This window comes from Delphinus delphis, chromosome 1, assembly GCF_949987515.2.
Source record: "Delphinus delphis chromosome 1, mDelDel1.2, whole genome shotgun sequence".
Lineage (NCBI taxonomy): Eukaryota > Metazoa > Chordata > Mammalia > Artiodactyla > Delphinidae > Delphinus > Delphinus delphis.
This window is the reverse complement of record NC_082683.1, coordinates 112869170-112891403: the sequence shown is the minus strand read 5'-3', so window position 1 is coordinate 112891403 and position 22234 is coordinate 112869170. Positions and strand designations below refer to the sequence as shown.

The 22234-nt window shown below is 54.3% G+C and overlaps 3 protein-coding genes across 4 annotated transcripts; 2 read left to right on the top strand and 1 right to left on the bottom strand.

The window, feature by feature from the left end:
• Positions 1 to 559: 559 nt before the first annotated feature.
• HDGF (heparin binding growth factor) lies at positions 560 to 10474 on the top strand. 2 transcript variants are annotated; one of them, XM_060031987.1, is made up of 6 exons: positions 560 to 940; positions 7208 to 7284; positions 7428 to 7566; positions 8244 to 8423; positions 8699 to 8922; positions 9118 to 10474. In XM_060031987.1, the coding sequence occupies exons 1-6, from the start codon at positions 854 to 856 to the stop codon at positions 9122 to 9124; spliced, it is 714 nt and encodes a 237-aa protein (XP_059887970.1). In that variant the 5' UTR covers positions 560 to 853; the 3' UTR covers positions 9125 to 10474. The 2 variants fall into 2 exon arrangements, with proteins under 2 accessions (XP_059887970.1, XP_059887979.1); XM_060031996.1 differs by lacking the exon at positions 560 to 940 and adding an exon at positions 4208 to 4360.
• Positions 10475 to 11625: 1151 nt separating this feature from the next.
• Positions 11626 to 15241, top strand: MRPL24 (mitochondrial ribosomal protein L24). The gene is made up of 6 exons (XM_060008415.1): positions 11626 to 11714; positions 13787 to 14030; positions 14111 to 14206; positions 14414 to 14517; positions 14779 to 14909; positions 15011 to 15241. Exons 2-6 carry the CDS (start codon positions 13848 to 13850, stop codon positions 15145 to 15147), a joined length of 651 nt encoding a protein of 216 aa, XP_059864398.1. The 5' UTR covers positions 11626 to 11714; positions 13787 to 13847; the 3' UTR covers positions 15148 to 15241.
• A 372-nt stretch (positions 15242 to 15613) lies between these two features.
• METTL25B (methyltransferase like 25B) lies at positions 15614 to 21964 on the bottom strand. Its single transcript, XM_060031949.1, has 8 exons — positions 21678 to 21964; positions 19133 to 19257; positions 18787 to 18979; positions 18261 to 18323; positions 17883 to 18026; positions 16950 to 17431; positions 16346 to 16530; positions 15614 to 15917 (listed from the first exon to the last, which is right to left on the bottom strand). The coding sequence occupies exons 1-8, from the start codon at positions 21786 to 21788 to the stop codon at positions 15796 to 15798; spliced, it is 1425 nt and encodes a 474-aa protein (XP_059887932.1). The 5' UTR covers positions 21789 to 21964; the 3' UTR covers positions 15614 to 15795.
• Between the last annotated feature and the right edge of the window lie 270 nt (positions 21965 to 22234).

The window sequence follows — 22234 nt, the reverse complement described above, 5'->3', positions numbered from 1 at the left end:
CCGAATTCCACAAAGGCCGTCGTAGGGCGCAATCCCCGACGTTTCAGGAGCCGCCCCACAGACTGTAAGCACGTCGAGGTCCAGGCCAAACCTCTGTGCGCTCAGGGGCGCGGTGCCCAGCTCTCGCCCCGGCGCCCAGCACGCTGCCATGCACTGGGTGCCCAGCAAACATTCGTGGATGGGGATGGAGCCGAGGGCAGGTAGACACTGCGCCTAGACGTCGACAGTTGGCAGCGCCGAAGCCGCAGTTGGGAGCGACCCGAGGGGCCGGGGGAGGGGCGCCAGGCCGCTCCGTCCTGCCGGGCGCCAGCTCCTCCCGGGCGGGCGGGCACCCACCGACAGCGGGCACACAAAGCCTACTCGGCTTGCTCGGCAATCGGCTCCTCACGCCTGTGTCGCCGCGCACCGCCAGGCGGCTCCAGGTTGGGCGTCGGGCAGTGGCAGGCACAGGGCGTCAAGAAGCCGCACTCATCAAACCGCCGCGGGAGGGAGCGCGGAGGAGGGAGGAGGAGGAGGAGTGAGAAAGGGAGGAGGGAGGAGGAGGAGTGGGGACCGGGAGGGGGGTGGAGGAAGAGGCCTCGCGCAGCGGAGGGAGCAATTGAATTTCAAACACAAACAACTGCACGAGCGCGCACCCATCGCGCCGGAGCGTTGCCCCCGATCCGCGCCCGCCCCGTCCGTGCGGCGCGCGGGCGGAGACGCCGTGGCCGCGCAGGAGCCTGGGCCGGGGGCCACCATCGAGGCGGGGGCCGCGCGAGGGCCGGAGCGGAGCGGCGCCGCCACCGCCGCACGCGCAAACTTGGGCTCGCGCTTTCCGGCCCGGCGCGGAGCCCGGGGCGCCCGGAGCCCCGCCATGTCGCGATCCAACCGGCAGAAGGAGTACAAATGCGGGGACCTGGTGTTCGCCAAGATGAAGGGCTACCCACACTGGCCGGCCCGGGTGAGCAGGGCGGCCCGCCGCCCCCTATCCACCTCCAGACTTGGGTTGCATAACACCCGAGAGGGCAAGAGCGCTCCGCGCGGAGGGGGTGGGGGTGGGGGGCGTCTGAGTCCCCGAATCTTTCCCGAGCGACTCAAGCCCACCCGCCGGTTATATAATGGTGGAGGCGGGGTGGTGGGGGTGGTGGTGGCGGCAGCGGCGAACACCTGGCCACACGGCGTCCGCGCGTGGTGGCGTGTGCGCGGCGTGGGGATCTGAGGGCGCCGGTCACTTCCCGGCCCCCGGCTCCGCGTGCTCAGTTCCGCCCCCAGCCCCCATACTCCCAGCGGTTTCGGGCGCGCTGCCTGGGTTTGGGCCAGCAGTGTAACTCCTCCCACCACCACCCCCAGGCGCCACCGCTACCCCCTTCAGGGACCCCCTTAGAGACCCCCAGTTTCTTCACTGATTGTTACCCCCAGTTCAAACTCTCCTCTTCCTACATTAGATGGTTAAGAAGGATCTCAGCCCTGAAAGGCTAGATGGAGGCGGAGTTCGCTTCTAGAAAACTTTGGTTTGGGGCATCCGTAAGAGGTCTGAAGTTGGGAGGGTCGAGGAATCGTTGGGGGGGGCGGCAGAAGAGGGGATCCGTCTAGCTTGGAAATCACCGGCTAGTACCCTTCACTCCTCAGCTCCACAAAAATATTTCTCCGTATGCTGCCGACTCAGATTGGGGGCTGAAGGTGGCAGAGCCCTTGTTGGGATTGGGAAGTCCAGTCCAGACTGCCCTGCCTCTTAGTGGAGGTGGGGGGAACCCGAGTTGCTTCTCCTCCCCATTTCTGAGCCTCTCCCGCCAGAACGGCCCAGTCTGCCATGTGGTTGATTAAGCCCGCCAATGTGAGGCGCCCACCCTCCCCCCACCCCAGCACCTGGCCAGGTGGGAGGGTGGGGCCCAAATGCCCAGCCTGGCGCATTCATCATGTTTCCCCTAAGAACTGAGACAGGTGAAGTAAGGAGTAAGGGAGGTTGCCAGAGGGTGCTGGAGGAGGTTGGGGGTGTCACAGGGCACAGTGTCTCTGGCACCTTATTTCAACGTTGGTGTAGAGAGAGGCCTTTGGTATCAGCCCTAGAGTATAGGACTCCTGTAGAGTGTAATCCAAGGGCAGAGAGGAGTAGAGGGAGGGAGTCTTCTGGGCAAGGGGACCAAGTGCAGAACTGCCTTATGGCTGTGGGTTGCTCTTTTCCACATGAGTCTGTGTCTTCATCTGGGCCAGACCCTGCTCTGAGCTTGGGAAGTTGCCCCAGGCTCCCTTGGGTCCTGTTCAGTGTCCAGACCAACTTTGGGGCCACTCCGAGAAAATCCAGGAGACCCTTCCTCACTCACTACCCTCTCCTGAGGAATATACCTAATCCCATATGCCTTGAGCTCCTTGTTCCCTGCAACTTCTAGATGTCTGGCCTCCGGAATGGGAGTGAAGTACAGAGTGAAGCAGGGCTCTCCAAGCCTCCAGGGCCTTCTAGGGGACTTGGGTTTGGGGGGTGGGGGGCAGTGTGAGGAAGCAGCCACAGACAGCCTTGTGTGTGCATGTATGTGTGTGGTGTGTGAACACTCATGTACTTTACCCTGCACCTTTGATCCATCTGGCTTCTTGGTCCAGATGCCAAGGTCCTGGTGGGCAGGGCAAGAACTGAACACAGGTCTCTACTGCTTCTACCTCCTGGGGGTGGGACAAAGTCCAGAGACTGAGGAGGGGGCTCAGCTGGAATGGGGGTTGTAGGGAACCCCTTCAGGCTGCAGGGAAGAGAGAAAGGGGGGCCCATGCAGACCCACATTGGCCCCTGTGAAGAAAGCCTTCAGGTTTCTGGTAGCCTTTGGAGTAAGGGCAGCGCCTGGGACTGGGGATGCTGTCCATTTCCTCTGTTCACCCTAGGCCTCCAGGACAGAAGGGCAGGACAGGGAGGCAGTCTCTTGCTCTGTTGAGGCCTGGGCCCTTTAGATAAAGTTTGGGTTGGGGGAGGGAGATCAGACTGGATCCCAAAGAGATAGGACCCCACCCTTTGCCTGTGCTCCGGGTCTTGATTCTGAAAATTGGAGAGAGTGGTACACCCAAGGTTGTTATCTTCCGAATACCTCACCATCCTTGGGTGCTGTCTTAGTCTTGTGAGTGGCAGAGCCTGAAGGGGGGCCTGGCTCCTCCTGAGATGGAGGAGGAGTAGGGGGGCCTCGCTGACTGCTCCATCTAATAGGCAACCAGAGTCCTCAGCCATGGTGAAGGCCACTGTGTGGGCTTTCCTTCCTCAGCCCCTGCTTCTGGGGAGGATGGCTGACTCTGGGTGAGACTGGAACAGCCCAGTGCTTGGAGAGTTCAGCCAGAGGGACCACGTGGTAGGCAAGACCTGCCTGGAAGGATGGTGTGACTCCATCTTAACCTTCTCCTTTCCTCTTCCTCCTGCCAGACTTCCTGGGGGATCTCCAAGCACTTAACAGTTAACCTCCAAGACTCAGGGATTTTCCCCCTGAGGTTCCTTCCTCCTTTCTCCACTTCCTGTTTCACAGTCCCAGGAAACCTGAGCAGCCAGAGGGCCTCGCCCATCTGTCTGCCCTCTGCCCTTCCCCCACATCCAGGCACCACCTTCTCTTTTCTGCCTCTTGGGCTTGCCACACTTTCCTGACCCCAACTGTCTCCTGCCCCACATTTTACGGTTCATGGGTCAGGCTGGGCCTGGGCCTTGGGTGTGGTGGTCAGAACCCTGGCTGGCAGTCAGGGTGGGCTTAGCCTTCTCTGCTGCCTTTCTATGTGCTCAGCTGGCGCCCCTGGGCCTGGATTTGGTATGAGGCTGGGGGAGAGGTGTTCAGTCCTCTCTCCCCACTCCTCACCTGGGTACTTAAGGCCTTAGAAGGTGCCCTGGGCTCTGGGAGGATGGGACTTGTGCTCAGGCCTGTGTGATGGAATGAGGCACGTGCAGAGGGCAGAGGGTGGGGGGTGGGGTGGGGGTGGGAGTGGATGAGCCCCAGCCGGGGTGGGGGTGGGGGAAAGTAACTTGCCAGGATTCCTGGAATGGCTGAGAAGTAGCAGAGCCCCCTCCCCTGTTGGCCAGTGGAGGAGGTGCAGTGGGGTACCCAGCACTCATCTGGCCCCACCCTGACCCACTTAGCTTTGACTCACTTGTTCTGAGTCACAACCTGGATATAAAGGCACCGCCTGGGAGACACATGTCTGTATTGGGAGTACAGGCCTCCCCTGAGACTTCATATCCTCTGTCTTCGACGGAGAACCTCCCTTCACTTCCAAATGCAGAAGGACATTTCCTTTGTGGCTTGAAGGATGAAGGGTCCACTAGAGAAGGAATGTCTCCCCTTTTTGGGGTGAGGGGTTGGGAATTCCATTAAGTTAAAGGAGCACGCCTCTCCTGGCCCTTCCCCCACGGTTGCCTACACTCGAGGTGAGGTGGGATTGGGGTGGTTTTATGCTTTGGGGGTAGATGCCCATCTGCCCAGGCCCCTGGCCTCCCTCTTTCCTCTTTCCTCTCGACCTACTCTTTATCTGGCTAGAAGTCAGCAGGGCGGGTATATCTGGTGTGTCCCGTTCTGTCTATTTTTAATTCCCATCCATTCTTTGGTTTCTCCCCCGCCCCTGAGGCTGGGCAGCTGGTGGCCTCCTGGATCCCCTGTCACAGCGTTCAGCTACCTCTCTTTGAGTTCGCTTCCCACGGGAAAGAGACTGACGGGCAGAGCGCTGCTTTGCCTGGTCTGAGCTCCTTGAGAGGACCTCATGTCTCCTGTTTCTGACCCCTTCACTCACCATCCCCCCTTTCCTGAGCCTCAGTTTCTCCCTTTTCATCACATGTTTCCTACAAGCCTGTTAACGTCCTGGCTCAAGTGTGGCACTGAAAATGCAGAGCCCAAAGTAGTTCCCAGCTGGGACCCTTAGATATTCCACCACCACCCCCCCCACCCCCCACCCCCCCCCGTCCTCTTTCCTGGTGCTCGATGATCCACCAACAAGAGGCCTAGGAAAGAGCTTTTGCTATTATTGTCCTCTGCCTGTCTCCTGGGATCTCTAAGCCCTGGAGGCCCTCATTTTATTTTTTGCTTCCCCCTCTGAGAGGAGGGTGGGGAGCTAGCAACAGGACCCAGGTATCCTAGCAGAGGACTGGCTCCTCCTTTGCCCACACCCCAGCTCTGCCTTCCTGAGAAGGGCCCGCAGCCCTCAGCCCTAGCTGTGGTTTCAGGCACAGCCAGGGACCCAGGTGCCAGACTCCAGGCTTGGGGGTGGGGTGTGTGTTAGTGTCCCCTCCTCCCCAATCTGGAGAGAGGGCCTGGGGGGGGGGAGGGGCAGTCACATTCCTGGTTGCTGAGTGGCCCCGGGGGCGGGGTTGGGTTGTCATGGCGATGGGGATTGAGCTGGGGTGGGGGACAGCGTGCCTTTCCACCCCCAGCTCTCACACCCCAGTGTCTTCCCGATTGTGGGGAGGGCCCAGTTTGTGCTGAGCCTTCCTGGGGGGGAGGGGCTGGACCTCTGTCCCCAGCGGCCACAGGGCAAGGGGGGAGGTGCTCAGGAGCTTGAAGACTCCATGTCTGGAGCAAGATGCCCCTCAGATTCTTGCTCAGGTTCCACCCCATCTCCTGGGTGTGTCTCAGCTTATTTCCATCCACCTAGCCTCCCTGTCTCCCCAGGCCCCCAGTCAGGCACTCTGTCCTAGTCTCTGTGTGTTTAATCACTGCCTTGGTCTGTCTGTCTCTTTCCTATCTGCACCCCGGGCCCCAGCCAACATGGCCACCTGGCCTCTGTCCGGTGGGAAGCCCGGCCGCTAGGGCTGCTGCAAGTGTTGCTGGGAGTTGTAGTCCTCTTCCCCCGTCCCCCACACCCCCTCCCCCCCCAGCTCAGCTTGGCCTGGGCTTCTAGGGCCTGATCTGGGAGAGGCTATCTGGGCAACTGTCTCTCACCATTTCCCTGACCTCAGACCTCTGCACCTTCTCCACCACAGCATCCCTTATGCCCCCAGGACATTTGAGTTAGAGGATCAAGTCAGGAGCTCTAGTTCTGAAATCTGGCCCTCACTAACTTGTCCTGTCATCTTGGGCAAATCACTTGTCTTTTCTGGGCCTCAGTTTCCTTGTCTGTAAAATAAGAGAGTCTGACTACATGACATGACTTTCAGAGAGTTTCCCAGAAGTCTTTTGGAGCTGCTACTGATGGGGGATATTGAATAGGCAGCCCTTGGCCTCACCTCTCCACTTCAGTCAGAGCAGGCTGCTTCTGTCTGTTTCATAGAGTCATTCAGCATATCTTCACTGTGCACTCACTGGGTGCTAGGCACTGTGTTGGACTTACAAACAGACCTCTCTGTTCTCGGGGCAGGTATAGTCCACGTAGACATTAAGCAAACGGTAACATGAAGAACTGTAAAACTAGAATTGTGAAAAGCACTGTGAAGGAGAGGTGCTGAGAGTTTTATCTGGGAAGCCAACCAGGTTGGGAGAGGTGGGGAAGCTTTCTGGAGGAAGTGATGATGGGGCTGAGGTTGGAAGGCTGATCAGGAGTGACTATAGGAGACTGAAAGGTCAGTGTGGCTGGAGCAGAGAGCAGAGGGGCAGCGTACTGGGGAGAGGATGATGATAGCGAGCACATATGCGGGACGTACTACATTATGGTCTTTTAATCCTTACAACGCTATGGCTTAAGTACTGTGACCATCTCCATTTTACAGTTGAGAAAATTGAGGTTCTGTCAGTTGCCCAAGCTCATACAAATACTGTTGGCAGCATTGGAATTCAGACCTTGACATTAGGGACAATGGTGAACAGGTGGGCCCTAGAGTCCTGAAAAGCCACCGGAAGGTTTCTAGCAGGGGGACTGAAATGCTCAGACCCGCACTTGGAAAGGCCCCCTCTGGCTGCAGTGTGGAGAATGAGTTGTAGTGGGGCAAGAATGGAGACTGAGAGAAGAGAGGGAGGCTGTGGTTTCAGTCCAGTCAAGAGGGGACAGTGGTTGGACCAGGGTGATGGCAAAGACGTGGAGCTTATGGGCAGGATCTGTTTATGGACGCTGTTTGGTTTGTGAAAAAGAGAGGCGGGGATTCTGCTGGGCTTTTATGCCTGACTTCTTTTGAACAAAGTCACACTGCTAAAAATGGTTCAGAAACCCCTTTGGTGAACTCCTGGGTCCCTCTCAGTCTGATTTTTCACAGATGTGCCTTAGAGATCAGCCCCTTAACCCCTACCCTCCGGCCCCAAATTCGTGACCTCAAGACTCCAGCTCACGCTCACTTTACTCATCTTGCTCTCAGATTGACGAGATGCCTGAGGCTGCCGTGAAATCCACAGCCAACAAATACCAAGTCTTTTTTTTCGGGACCCACGAGACGTGAGTGAGGGGGCAGAGGTGGGGAGGGCCACGGGGGGACCACTTTGGGGAACGAGCAGTGGTGACGGCACGCCTTCCCTATGGGGCTGCGCAGCTCAGATGCGGTGAGGGACTCGAGAGCACAGTCTCCCATCTCTCACCAGGGCATTCCTGGGCCCCAAAGACCTCTTCCCTTACGAGGAGTCCAAGGAGAAGTTTGGCAAGCCCAACAAACGGAAAGGGTTCAGCGAGGGGCTGTGGGAGATCGAGAACAACCCTACCGTCAAGGCTTCTGGCTACCAGGTGAGCTGCCATCCGCCCCAGAGACCTCCTGGAAAGCGGGTGTGGCCATAGGTGCCGGGAGCCCCTGGGCCCACGTGTGCTGCTTCAGGAACAGGGGGCTCAGACACCAACACCAGGGCTTTCAGAGTAGGAGCTCGTGGGGTGGGGGGTTGGGGGAGGCTTCTTGCAGAGGGGAAGGGGTTCCGGGTGTGTGATGTAGCTGTGGTCAGGGGCCACCTGTTAGACAGCGCCTGGGGGGGCAGGAACAGGATGGAGGCGGTAAGTGGGGACAGGCCTTTGGCAGGCCCAGTGTGAGTATAGGATGTGGCCTTAACTCTTTCCACAAAGGCTTCCAGGAGGAGGTGCTCGTGAGCCGGGCAGGATGAGGCGGGAGGGTGGGGGGCGGGGGTTGGCGGGGAAAGGGTCCCAGCTCCCTCTGGGAGAAGTTGACCCGAGGTTTTGCCTCCTGCTCCAGCCCTCCCCCCTCCTGCACAGAGCCCTGCCTGCCCGGCCAGTGGGTTTACCCCGGGGCTAATCCGACAGAGGTGGGTCTCAAATCACTTGTGAGACTGGGCACCTGGGTGGGGGCGGGGGAGAGGTGGGAGAAGGAAGGAGTGAGTGGCCGAGGGAGGGGTCTGGGGAGGGGGCCCAGCGTGGCAGTCGCTGGTGCCACTCAGCCTTTGCTGTCTCCGCCGCAGTCCTCCCAGAAAAAGAGCTGTGTGGAAGAGCCCGAGCCCGAAGCCACCGAGGGTGATGGCGATAAGAAGGGGAATGCCGAAGGCAGCAGTGATGAGGAAGGGAAGCTGGTCATTGATGAGCCGACCAAGGAGAAGAATGAGAAGGGGGCGCTGAAGAGGAGAGCGGGAGACCTGCTGGAGGTAACTGCCCCCTACCTGGGGCCCTGGAGCAAGGCTCCTAGTCTGAGGAGGGACGTTACGACGTTTTCAGGGAGTGCCCGTCTGAGAGACAGACTCAGCCCCTAGTTTTGGGGAGTCCCTTGCTGAGAAGATGGGACACAGGAGACCTCTCAGCTAGCAGAGGGTTGGAGGACTGTGGGTCTGCCTAGGAAGGAGAGCCTCTGGGGAAAGGAGGGGGAGGCTGGTGTCCTCCCTCTCTAGCCTCAACCCACCTCATCTCTGCTAACCCTGCCCAGGACTCCCCCAAACGTCCCAAGGAGACAGAAGACCCCGAAGGGGAGGAGAAGGAAGGGGCCACCTTGGAGGGTGAGAGGCCCGTTCCAGTGGAGGTGGAGAAGAACAGCACCCCCTCGGAGCCGGGCTCTGGCCGGGGGCCTCCTCAGGAGGAAGAAGAGGAGGAAGAAGAGGAAGAGGCTGCCAAGGAAGATGCTGAGGCCCCGGGCATCAGAGACCATGAGAGGTGAGTGAGCCCCCTGCCCCTAGGCAGCTGGGCTGGGAGGGCCCAGCCCCCTGCTGAGAGGAGGAGGAGGAGGGCCTGTAGCAGTCAGCCTCCAGGGAGGCAGGGTGGGCTCTCCCAGGAGGCCGGCACTGGCTGGGGCCCGGCCAGGCCAAGGCCACACCATTAACCCTTCTCCCCTCCAACCCTCCCCCGCAGCCTGTAGCCACCAATGTTTCAAGAGGAGCCCCCGCCCCGTTCCTGCTGCTGTCTGGGTGCTACTGGGGAAACTGGCCATGGCCTGCAAACTGGGAACCCCTTCCCCACCCCAACCCACTCTCCTCTTCCACTCACTCTCCCCCTTCTGAGCTCAGACCCTGGAGATTGACCCGGATGGGGCAGGCCACCTGGCCCTCACCTCCATGTCCCCACACCCCTGTGACCTGAGTCAGGTCCATGTCTTCTGCTCTGTGGGATGAGATGAGGCCACTGTGTCCCTCCCTGCCTGGAGCTGTTTCCCAGTGTATTTGTTAGGGCCTGGACTGGCTATTTCCATCTTCTGACACCCCTCTCGCCCTTCCCCGGGCATTCTAGACCTCTGGGTTGGTTGGGATCAGGGCTATGAGTGGAAGGGATGGAGTGTAAGTAGCACGGTGGGCTTCTGGGGCCTGGGAGGGGCAATCTTCAAGTTGGGGTGGGGGAGTGGGCAAGAGGATGGCATCTTGTCCCTTCCTCCCGCACCTGTTCTCCCAGCTACCTGGATTCAGGGAAAGTGGGACAGCTTGTGGGAGAGGGGCTCCCTTCAATAAATCCTTGATGGTTGACAATGCCCATTCTCTTACGCCAACCCTAGGTGTTATGGGAGTTACAGTTTATCATCAAAAGATTTGGGGTCTTCCAAGTTCTTTGGGTCAAGGACCTGAGATCTGAAGGGTTAACTTCACCCAGTTCCTATGGGAGTGTTGAGGAGTATCCATCCACCTTTAGACCTCAGGCCAGAGATGGGATGCCCTGGGGAGACCCTTAGCTGCCCTTTTCCCTCTCCCCACAGTGCTCAAGGCCAGCCTACAGTCACATACGTCACCCAGACATAAAGGAAAAGACACATTTTTTAGGAAATGTTTTTAATAAAAGAAAATTACAAAAAAAAAAAATTTTAAAGACCCCCCCATCCCTTTGTGTGCCCCCCACTCTGCTCCTTTCTTCCCCACTGTTGCCCCCATTTCTGAGGTGCACTTGGAGGCTCCCCTTCTGTTTGGGGCTTGATGACTTTTCTTGTTGTAGTTGGGGCTTTGGTGTTCCTTCTGGTGTCATTTCCCATCCACATACCCTCACCTGGTCCCCTCAGTGTTGTCACCAGATCCAATTTGTAACCCACTGAGAGGCCAGAGGGAAATAAGCACCCTCTCCCAGCCTCTTTCTAGTGGTCTATTTGGCTCTTCCGTCTCTCGTCTCTTTCACCCTTGCCCCCCTCCCTTGGGCTCTGATGAAAAATTGCTGACTGTAGCTTTGGAAGTTTAGCTCTGAGAACCGTAGATGATTTCAGTTCTAGGAAAATAAAACCCATTGATTACTACATTGGATTTTGACTGATTCTTTGGGGGTGTATTAGTTAACTGATGGTGCAGGGGAATGGGAAAGGGAATGCAAATGATTTCCAAATCCACTTTTCAGATTGAGGTAAGGTGTGCCAGCCTTCTCCATTCTCAGTCTGTTAGAGATATCTAAAATTCTACATGAGGGCAAAGTCACAGAATATGGTGCCCAGTATTCTACTTCTGCCCAGCCACTGTTTAACACAGTTTCCCTCATAAGCACCTGGGAAAGTTTTTCTAAAAGTTTGCACAAGAAGTAGGGTGTGGGACTTCCCTGGTGGTCCAATGGGAAAGACTCCCCGCTTCCAGTGCAGGGGACCTGGGTTCGATACCTGGTCAGGGAACTGGATCCCGCATGCATGCCACAACTAAGAACTCCACATGCCGCAACGAAGATCCCACGTGCTGCAACTGAGACACGGTGCAGCCAAAATAAATAAATATTTAAAAAAAGAAGAGGTAGGTTGTGAGAGGTGACAGTATCAGTCACAGCTCACGATGGCCAGGAAAGTTAGGGTGTTGGGGCTGGTTGTAGAAACAACTTTGACCCTCAAGGGCAAAGCCAGGGATGGCCGCTACTGATAACGTGATGAGGGTCGGGGAGGTTGATAGCATGGAATCCTCCCAATACTCCTGAATTAAGTGGAATGGCTGGATTAGATCCTCTCAGGTTTCTTTCAGTCTGACATTTTGTGACTGGATCATCGACTGGCATTGGAAGGGCCCACGTTTCATCCCTTAGTTTAGAAAGCCTACGACACTTTCTTCACTGCCTTGGCTCCTTCCAGCAGAGGGCGGGCGGGGAGAGTATTGACTGTAGCCTCACTAGAAAGCGAGGCCCTCTGCTTTGAAGAAGCCGCAATCACCTAGAAAATGGAGCCGTCGTCTCTAGTAACTACAATTCCCAGCGGCCTCCACGCAGAGCACGTGCAGGAATGTGCCAGGCGCGATAGCATATTCCGCTTTGCCTTCAATTCCCGACGTGCTTCACGGTGCTCTTAGGCTTCCTAGATTTCCTACAAGGCCAAATTTCCTGTTTCTCGCTTGCTTTGCAGCAGCGGACTACAACTCCCAGCATGCAGAGAGGCTAGATTATCGTTGCGCGTCCATTGTACCATTAGACTACTTTTCCCAGAAAGCCGGGGGACGCTGTGGGGCGGGGCTTAGGTCCCACGTGCAGAAGGGACTGGCGGAGGCTCCGGGGCTCAGCGGGAAGCGGAGGTGAGAACCGCGTGGCCCGGACGTTTTGGCAGCTTTGGGCTGGTCCGAGAGCGGGAGCGGGAAGAGCCTTCTTTTACCCTGGCATGGCTTAGTGGCTTCGTCCGAGGTCTCCCTGCTTCGGAAGCTCGGAGCGGGTGGTTGCTGAAGACTGCTGGGGGATGGACATCACCCGTACCTAAGATGGGGCCGGCGGGGCCTTTGGAGCCGGGGTCTGAGGGAGCAGACGCTCTACCTCACTACCTAGCACGGCGCCCCAGAGCGCGCCATGAAAGCCCCACTGCGGAAGGGCACCAGCCTCTCCAGGGTTTGGAGAAAAAAAAGGAAAACATCTAGGGGGCTGGCTTCTGGGATCTCCTCCCAGAGCTTCAGATCTTGAGTAGCTGAGGTTAAGGGACGTCTTGCGGCAATCACGCAGGAGTCTCGGGTCTTAAGATTGTCTTTTTTGGGGGCCGCACTGCGCGGCCTGCGGAATCTTAGTTCCCCCACCAGGGTTGGAACCCGTGCCCCCTACAGTCCTTCAGTGGAAGCGCAAAGTCTTAAGCACTGGACCGCCAGAGAATTCTGCTTCTATCAAGTCATGAACTAGGGCAAGTCTCCAGCTCTCAGGGCCTTGGTTTCCTCGTCCCCTGTCAACCTCCCGCGGAGAGCAGTGTGAAGATCAAATGCTGGGAATAGTGAAGTTCCTAGCATTAGACCTGTCACATAGTAGTGCTCCCTAAGCATTTTTGGATTCTGAATGGGAACACCAAGGCCCCTAACATTCATCCAGCATTAATTAAAAATAATATTAGGTCTTTTCCGTATAGAGAAGAGAAATGACCTGATATCTCACTGTTCAGATAAACCAGCTGATGTATTATTTTAAAGGTACGTGGTTAGAAAATGCAAACGTTATGGAAAGGAACAAGATGGAAAGAAATAGCCCTCCCAAACTTCCTCATCTCCAAAACAAGTACTTTATTTGTTCCCTGTTGCCTTCTTGTAAATATTTATGTCTGTGATAGAATATATATTTTTTAATTTACCCCAAAAAGGATACTATCCACATGAATCTGTACATTGCTTTGTTAAAATGTTAAAAATAACTCGAATGACAGAAACAACCCTGTAAAGTTTTATGGATGATGAAACTGAAGCTCGGAAGTCAAGTTGCCTAGGGTCACAGAATAAGTTGGTGGTGGAGCGGGGACTAGAACCCAGGTCGTCTGATTCCCAATCCAGAGCTTTTAATGTCATTAGAGTGCACTTTAATTGTACTTTTAAGTTAGGCTTTATTCTTAGCTATGAAACAAGGTTAATGGTACCTCCTTCATTAGTTGTCCTTGGGCTTAAATGAGATGCTACAGGAAAGCACTTAGCATGGCAACTGGAAGGTAGCAAGTGCTCAGCAAACTGAAGCACTTACTATTTTTGCCCTCAGTTGTCTCACCGCCCCATTGGTTTAGTCCATTATCCAAAATTGGGAGGCTTAGAGTACATACTTAGTTTGGAAATGTAGGACTCTATAATCCTAGAGTCTGGTTCTGGGTCCTTTTCCTTTAGAAAAGAAACTATCTTAGGGAGAAGTGGTTATTTCCTGATTGAGATTAGGAATTGGACATTTTGTAGGGACATTTTAATCCCAGTTTTTATCTCTGCCACCTGTTTGATTGTTTTACCTTATAACTGCCTGTTTTCTGGCTTTACGCCAGTGTCTTGTCCATTACTTGTTTTCTTTCCATCTTGCTGTTGGTGCATTTATTAAATAACTTTTTATTGAGTACCTACTACATGCCAGGCCCTGCTGGGATCTGCTGGATTCAAGGGTGATCTAGATAACATGGTCCCTGGCCTCAATGAAGTTTTGGACTTTGAAGTCAGATATATGTGGCTTTGAATGCTGATTCTCCCACATAGTAGCCTTATGACCATTGACAAGTCAGTTAACTTCTCTGAGTCTCTATCGTCATCTGTAAAGCGAAGATAATATCTTGTGAGGATTCAGTAAGATCAAGTCCATTGAGCCATGAAGTAAGTGCTTAAGAAAATGTTGCTTCCCTTGTTTCTTTGCCCCTTTCTTTGTCCTACCCCAGAGCCAACTAGGAAGATTTCTGGGTCTTTCACCGGCCAGGGGATTTCTCACAGTCTCCAGCCATGCGGCTCTCTGCTCTGCTGGCCTTGGCATCCAAGGTCACTCTGCCTCCCAATTACCGCTATGGGATGAGCCGCCCAGGCTCCTTGTCAGACAAGAAGAAGAACCCTCCAGGGACTAGGCGGCGCCGGGTGGCTGTGGAACCTATCTCTGATGAAGACTGGCATCTGTTCTGTGGGGACAGAGTGAGAATCTCAGATGGGGTAGGGTGGCGGGGTGCTCCTGGGCAAGGATCTCCTTCCCTGACGGTCATCTCTTCCCACAGGTCGAGATCCTAGAAGGCAAGGACGCTGGGAAGCAAGGCAAAGTGGTTCAAGTTATCCGGCAGCGAAACTGGGTGGTCGTGGAGGGGCTGAATACAGTAAGTGAAGAGTGAGGATGGCGATGCTCAGGAAGCCTGTGCCATCCGTCCCTGTCCACTAAGAGCAGCACAGGGAGGCCAGAGACTGGCTGAGGGGATGGTGAGACAACTGAACCTTCTGCTTTTCAACTTGAATGCTCTGAGTTGTGGTAGACAAGCCCCCTTCTCACCTCCTGGGTTCTGATAGCCCCCTCCTCTTTTGGACAGCATTATCGCTATGTTGGCAAGACCGTGGATTACCGGGGAACCATGATCCCCAGCGAAGCACCCTTGCTCCACAACCAGGTCAAACTTGTGGATCCTGTGGACAGGCAAGCACATGGGGCTCTGGTCAGAGGGTTTCTTGCCCTCTGAGTCCACACAGCTGTTGACCATGTTTATCCAAAGGGAATGGTGGGTTGGATGTGCTGAAAATTGAGAGGGGCCATCCATGACCCCCCGTAGGAAACCCCAGTGCAGGGGTAGCAGAGAAACGAGATGGTGACCTTAGTGTTCTTAGTCATTGACTTTCGGGTTGGAACATAGGAGGGAGACCTAACTCCCTGGCTGGCCTCACTTCTTCTATCCCCTAGGAAACCCACTGAGGTGGAGTGGAGATTCACTGAGGCAGGAGAGCGGGTACGAGTCTCCAGAAGATCAGGAAGAATTATCCCTAAACCTGAATTTCCCAGAGCTGATGGCATCGTCCCTGAAACATGGATTGGTGAGGCTGGGTGAGGCGGCAAGAAGTGGGGGGGTGGGAGGAGTCGGAGTAAGGGATGTTAAGAAGCCCTCCCACCCATCTTCTTTTCTCTGGCTCAATAGGTGGCCCCAAAGACACATCAGTGGAAGATGCTCTAGAAAAAACCTATGTGCCCAGTCTAAAGACACTGGAGGAGGAGGTGATGGAGGCGATGGGGATCCAGGAGACTCGGAGACATAAGAAAGTCTATTGGTATTGAGTCTGGGGAGAGCTGCTCCTCCCCTCCTTGCCTTAACCTTGAAGATTGGGGCCACCTCTTCTTCAGACTCTAATAAAGAGCCTTGGGTCCTGTGTGTGCAGCTGCTGTCTTTTGGTAGACTGGCACCCCTAACGCCTGTTTCAAGGACTGAGGGAGGGAGCATCTGTCTTGATGTTATGACAAAACCTGGATAGAAGTTAGCCAGCCTTAAGGTGGTCCTCCCAAAGGGCAGGGCCTGCAGATTCTGGGATGGAGATGTAAGGGAGAGACAGCTTCCCTCCATGGAGACCTCTGAGTAACAAGGTGCTACCTGTTAGGGAAGACAGTGGGGACTGGGGATGTGAGACCTAATTTAGCACCTCTGCAGGATTCGGTAGGGAGGGTGCATGTCTGTCCTTTCCTATACTTAATACAAAAGACAGAGAAGTAAAGATTTCAATTTTTTAATAAATTAAAAATAACTTTTTGCATAATGTTACATAACACACAGAGGGAGAGAAAGGGTATGAAGCTGAAGGTTTGTAGGGAACCAGGATTCCACGGAGGATGCTGGTTCTCTGGCTGAGGAGGTGGGTGAAGACTCCGCCACCCAGTGTGGTACCTGGCAGTTTCAGATGGGGTCTGAGATATGCCCTTCCTCAGGCTGTGTCAGCTGTCTTCAGTCTCCAGAACAGAGAAGGTCTCACCCAGAGGCCTTTTGGTGGCCACCAGAACCAGGTTTCTCGGAGAGAGTTCGGGGCTGAAGATGGGCAGGAGCTCAGCATGGAAGCCTATGAGAAAGGCAGGGCTACTCAGAAGGGGAGAAATGGAACAGACTCTTAGCCACTTCCTGCTTAGCCTGTAGGCATAGCCCCTTTTCCCCATGGGGGAGGCTCCAGGGGGTCTAAGGAGACCCAGCTCTCCAGGAACATGAGTGCCCGAGACACTGACTCGGGAGGAGGCAGTCTGCAGCACATCGTAGGTTCTCAGTGCCTGGGATGCTGGCTTAAAATGCACCTCAGGGAGGTACCACCACAGGCAGATTCAGTAGGAATTTGCATTAACAAGTTCCCCTTCCCCCATCTGACTCTGAAGCAGCTGGTCTGAGAATCACCACAGCAAGGAACCTAGTCCTGGCAGGTGCAGGGGCCAGGACCTGAAGGAGAGCCCTAGAACTCCAGCCCCTCTGGCCCTGGGTCCCTGCTTTGGCCACCCTCACCCTGCTCCTGAAGGTAGAGCAGCCGGTCCAGTAGAATCAGTGTCTCCACCAGCGGGGCCAGCAGCAGGGCCAGGCTGAAGAAGGCCACCACACGGTTCTCCTGGGCCTGGTGGGCCCGAAGGGCAGCCAGATTCAGCGGCAGGTGGGGGTCAAGCCCCACCCGCTGGAGCCCCCGCTGCACGTATCTGTGGGGTCAGCCACAGACAGCACTCAGTTTGGTTTTAGAACCCTCCTCCCCCATTCAAACTGTCCATTCCTAATTCAATTCCAGCTGTAATAAGATTTGCCACCCTAAGGCATTTTTAAATGTTTTTCTGGCTGTGAGCTGTCTGTCCAATAGCAAATCAATCCAAAAATTTATTTTCATCCTAATCTGTCCAATTATTTAGCCATATTTTTAGCATTTCAAAAACTTGATAAAAGAGTGACAACTGCCTTTTAAAGAAAGTTTGAAGCTGCTTCAGAACTCAAAATCACTCCCCTCCTCCCAGCACGTTTAGATTTTCTTCAGGACATGCTAAACAGTTGAGGGTGGGAGGGGAGTCATACCTCCAGTAGGTGATACCCCCCTCCTCACGCCCCCCCCCCAACTCCCCAGCCTCACTCTTCAATCTTGAGCTCGTGGACCCTGGGGATCCCCTGAACGCCTGGCCGACGGAGCTCGGGCCGGGCACGCCGGATGACTGTCTCCAGTGCTGCCCGGTAGCAGTGGGTTCGGAGGCCAGGGCCTGCTTTCTGCAGCCGCTCAGCGTATTCCTCCAGGGCGTGGCAGGCCCCCTCCCGTAGCCTGTAGGGCAGTTCACGGCCGGGCAGCCCAGCCACCCACTGACTCAGTGGGTAGCCACCGGGGTCACTCAGCTTCATGTAACAGCAGCCCACTGAGGCCAGGGCCGCCACCTCAGGGCGGCAGAAGTGCCTCAGCAAGGCAACACTCAGATCCCCACAGGCGTGGAGGCCTGTCAGCAGCAAGCGGGCCTCACTCTGAGGTGAGTTCTCCAGTGGAAGCAGGAGCTCCTCACACAGGGCCGTGGGGTCTACCCACCTAACCACATGGTGGGGGCGGTGGCGAGGGCCAGTGTGGACCACCTGTGGAGGCAGGACAGAACAGAGGCAGATGGGAAGCCGGCTTCCCGTCCCCGTGCCACCTCAAGCCACGGGAATGGATCTGTCCTCCGAGTTCCTTCCCAAGGAGGAAGGTGGGGGAGAAACTGGGGCAGAGGAGAAAGTGGAACTTTAAATCAGGAGATGGGATAGATTCTGGGTCTGTTATTAGTAACTGCAGGTCTTTTTGTCTGAGCTTCCTCATTTGATTGGCCACTTTTTACAGGTGGCTGTGAGAAGGACGTATCGGTGTGGAAAGCACTTTTTAACTAGAAGGTGCCTTTAAGATATGAGGAGGCTTTGGGAAAGGGGTAGCAGAAATAGAGACACGCCATGTCAAGCTGAGAAACTTAAAAGAGGGAATTAGCCTTGGTGCCCAATTCCAGCCAAGCAGACCCTGCTCTCACGGTCCTGGCTGCAGGAAGGGCTGGTCTACCTGTGGGTTCCTCTTCTCCTCTTTCTGCAGAGCCTGCAGGAGCTCCTGGTCTAGGCGCTGGGCTCTCTCCACCAGTCTCTGATCCCCTTCAATGCTCTTCACCATCAGCCCCAGCCCCAGGGACATGAAGCGGGAGAGATGGCCCTGGAGTCCCGAGAGGGAGGGTGGAGACAGCCCCGTTCAGTGTCCTCTCCACTGTCCCCCTCCCTATCTGTGGTTTGGACGCCTGGGTCCTAGGCCCCCAGAAGGCTTAAATTCTGCCCAGCTTGCTTCTACCACTCCTTAGCACCTGCCTCCCTGGGCCTGTGGCCCGATAACCTGTCTTCCAGCTGTTCTATCCCCACAACAAAAAACCAGAACATTAGGGGTCTGGCTCACCTGGCCTGAGCCTACATCCACAACTTGGGTGCAGCCTGTGAGGTCACTCAGCTTCTTCACCAACTGAAAGAGGAGGGAACAAAGGTCTCCTGCCATTGGTGTTGGCTCCCAGGGCAAACACCCATAATGAGGGTGGAGGAGCTGAAGATGGCAGAGGAAGATGGGTAGAGGGAAGAGACAAGAGACATGGAAACCAAAATGGGGTGTGCTGACCCCAGGCTCAGGCTACTGTCTTTGCTCCTCTCAGGCTAGTGATTCAGTCTCCTCCACAGAACAAGAGCCCTGCTGTGAAGCCGTGAGCAGATTGTGAAGGTTATCAGAACAAGATTAAGCCAGTGATTCAAATACAGCCACCAAACAACCCAGCAAAAGGATGAAGATATGATTATAGTGTATCTGACAAGGAAGGGACCTTCTGGGGCCTCTGGTCCTGCAGGTAATATAAGGTGCCCACACCTTTGTAACCCATAGGCTTAAGGAGTCCCCAGGCTCCCAGATACCACCTATACCCCAGCCATCTCCTCACCTCTCCCAGCCTCCGAATCTCATGCTGCTTCTTGGGCCTGACATGTTTCCGGAATGGAGCTGTCAGTCGGGAACTCTGGCTGGGGTTCTCCAGGAACTCTGAGGGGGTCTGAAACCCAGGCGTCCGGGTAAAAGCCAGGGCATAGGCTGTGGACTTCAGGGCCAGCAGGGTGAGTGGCCACACCGACCTGTACCTGAGATAGCCCACCCAGGCCCCCAGTGAATAGTCCCATTGCATCCTGAGTGTGCAAGTTTACAACCCAGGAAGCCCTTGTGAGACTCTGAGCAATGGCTCCCTGCAGGGCTCAGCACCAAGCCCCCCAACACAGGTGCCCTCTTGCCCATACCTGGCCACTTCCCCTTCCCCAGGCTTCCCCAGCAGCAGTGTGGCCAGCTGTGGCGGGTTCAGTCCATCCAGGGCTTCCTGCCATGAGCAAGGGAGTGTGCCCCATAGGTTGTCTGTGAAAAATTCCTGTAGGGGAAAGGGAGAAGCAATCAACAGGCTACTACTCTTCCCATCCTTCCCTGCCCCACTCAACACATGGCCACTGGCTGCAACTAACAGGCACCTCTACTCATTGGCTGTCATCTCTTCTCTGAAGCCTGCTCTAGCCTCCCCCTCCTTCCTCTGAGCCCAAACTGCATTTTGGACACATCTCTCCTTTTAGCAGTGTCCCCACTTATTTATGTGTCTGTTTCCTCCACTCAACTAAAGGGCAGGGATGGTGGCTTCACATCTGCATCCTCAACACCACAGTGACTGACGCCCAGTATTATTGTTACCATCTAGTAACCTACCATTAGATGTGCCAGACATTATATATGTCAGAATGTTGGGTGTTTTTTTTTTTTTTTTTTGCCCGAACTGCGTGGTTTGTGGGATCTTAGTTCCCCAACCAGGGACTGAACCCAGGCCCTCCGCAGTGAAAGCGCCGAGTCCTAACCACTGGACCACCAGGGAATTCCCTGCCAGAATGTATTTTTATTCATTCATTTATTCAACACAAATTCTGGAGCTTTGGTTAGGCACCAAGTTCTATCCTAGGCTCAGGGGATACAAACAATGAAGCAGACAGACAAGATCCTTGCTCTTACAGAGCTTACATTTTAAAAAATTATTTCAGATAACATCAAATGCCACATAGACAATAAAACACTAATGAAACAGTAACAATGGAGAGTTTGAGACAGTACTATTTTAGAGCAATGAGGGAAGACTTGTCTGAGAAGGTGACACTTGAGCTGAGACTTGAATGATGAACAGGAAACAACACATGTAAAAAAATTCAGGCAGTGGTTGCCAGAGTCAGGGGGTGGGGGTGGGTAAAATGGGTGAGGAGGGTCAAAAGGTACAAACTTCCAGTTACAAAATAAATGTCATGGAGATGTAATGTACACCATAGTGACTATAGTAAATAATACTGTATTGTATACTTGAAAGTACTGTGCACTTGAAAGTTGCTGAGAGAAGATCTTAAAAGTTCTCATCACAAGAAAAAAATGTAGCTATGTACGGTGATGGATATTAACTAGACTTACTGTAATCATTTCATAATATATACAAATCACTATATTATACACCTGAAACTAAAATGTCAATTCTATCTCAATTTTTAAAAATTCAGGTAATAGCAAACACAGAATACTATAATATGCCAGGCACTGTCTGAAACATTTTACGTATATTAATGCATTTAATCCTCACAATTACCCTATGAGATAGTACTATTTTTATCCCCCATTTTACCGATAAGGAAACCAAAGTACAGCAATTAAGTATTCTAAGTCAAAAAGCTAGTAAGTGGCACAGCTGGGATTTGAAACCAATTTGACTCTAGAGTTCTTGCTCTTAACCACCCTACTCAATTGCCTTTCTGTGGAGGAAAAACATTCCAGGCAGATCAGTAGTGTACAGATCAGTGTAGTACAGTGAATGTGGGAGAGACTGAAATGTGATGGGGTTTAAAAGAGAGCAGGGGACAGATCATGTAGGGTTTTATAGGTAATGGTAAAGAATTACAATTTCATCAAAATACCTAAGAAGCAAGAAGTGTCCTGGTGAGATTTACATTTTTAAAAGATTAATCTGGCTGTTTTGTGAAGAACTGGGTATGGAGGAGAGGAAGCAAACAGAGAGATCAGTTAGGAAGTAGTCCAGGAGAGAGATGATGTTGGCTTGTCCTAGGGTGGTAGCAATGGCAATGGAGACAAATGGGTGAATTTGGATCTATTCTGGAAGTTGAGCCAATAGGACTTGTTGAAGGGCTGGATCGTAGATCAATGAAGAAAAGAGCTGAATCGAGCATGGCTTCTGGGTTTGGGAGCTGAACAATTCGGTGGATGTTGGTGCCATTTATACATCATCTCATTTATTCTTCACAATGATCCTTCAAAAAGAGATCCATTTTACCGCTCAGGAACTGAGGCTAGGAGGAATGTTTTTTTTTATGCCTAAGGTTAACACAGTAGGGGAGGCAGGATTCTAGTCCAAGTCTGTCAACTCCAAAGTTGGAATTGTCCATTACACTGCAAAGCCAGGAATTTATTCAAAGCTTGAATGAATGAACATGTGTGTTCTCGAAACACCTCACATGTTTCTGGGAGAGTTTAACGTAGCTGCAGCAGCATGGCTCAAATGTCCATGCGTTTTATTACTTTGGACTTGAGAGGGTTAGAAAAACAACCTAGATGCTAAAACTATTAATATTTAGGTCATCTGAAAGAAAAAGAAGGGGGGGGGGCTGCCCCAGCTTTAACCCTTTCTTGTACAGACAGAAGACTGAATAAACATTAGAAAAGAGATCAGAAGCTAACTCTACATTCTTCCCCTGCCGTGGCTAGGGAGCCACCCACATAACCAGGAGCACCCCACCCACAACCCTGTGGCCTCACAATGATGTAGGCGTCCAGGATGGAACGGTAGAGCGTCACGACCCGGGTGAGGTTCACAGCTAGCTGCCTCCTCGCTTCGTGAGAGAGGCCCCGGGCGGAGACCCCCGGCATTCCGGGTCCCAGCCGGTGGCGCGGGGAGGGAGAATGCAGTGAGGCGGTAACCTGGGTCAGGACTACGCGGGTCCGGGACCCGGGCTTGGCTCAGCTCTGCAGAACCGGAAGAAAGCGCTCAGAACCCGGTCCCAGACGCCGCCTTTCCGGGATTCGAGCTTGGGGTTGAAGACTTGAGGCGCCCTCCTGACGTCACAGGCCGCGACGTCCCATAGACCGAAGCTGTCAGCATTGGACGCAAACCGGGAGGCGGTGCCAGCGCAGTGACGCCACAGAGGCGTGCCGCGGCGCCCACCTCAAGGAGTGGGGCGGGCCAAGTTCCAGGTCCCGCCTCCAGATCCCGCCCCTTCCCATACACTTCCCTCTTCTAACGGAAGTGAGGCCCGGGGCCTCCGGCACGCTGCAGTGCCAGTTTGTAGCGGTCTCCTCACACCTTCGAATTGTAC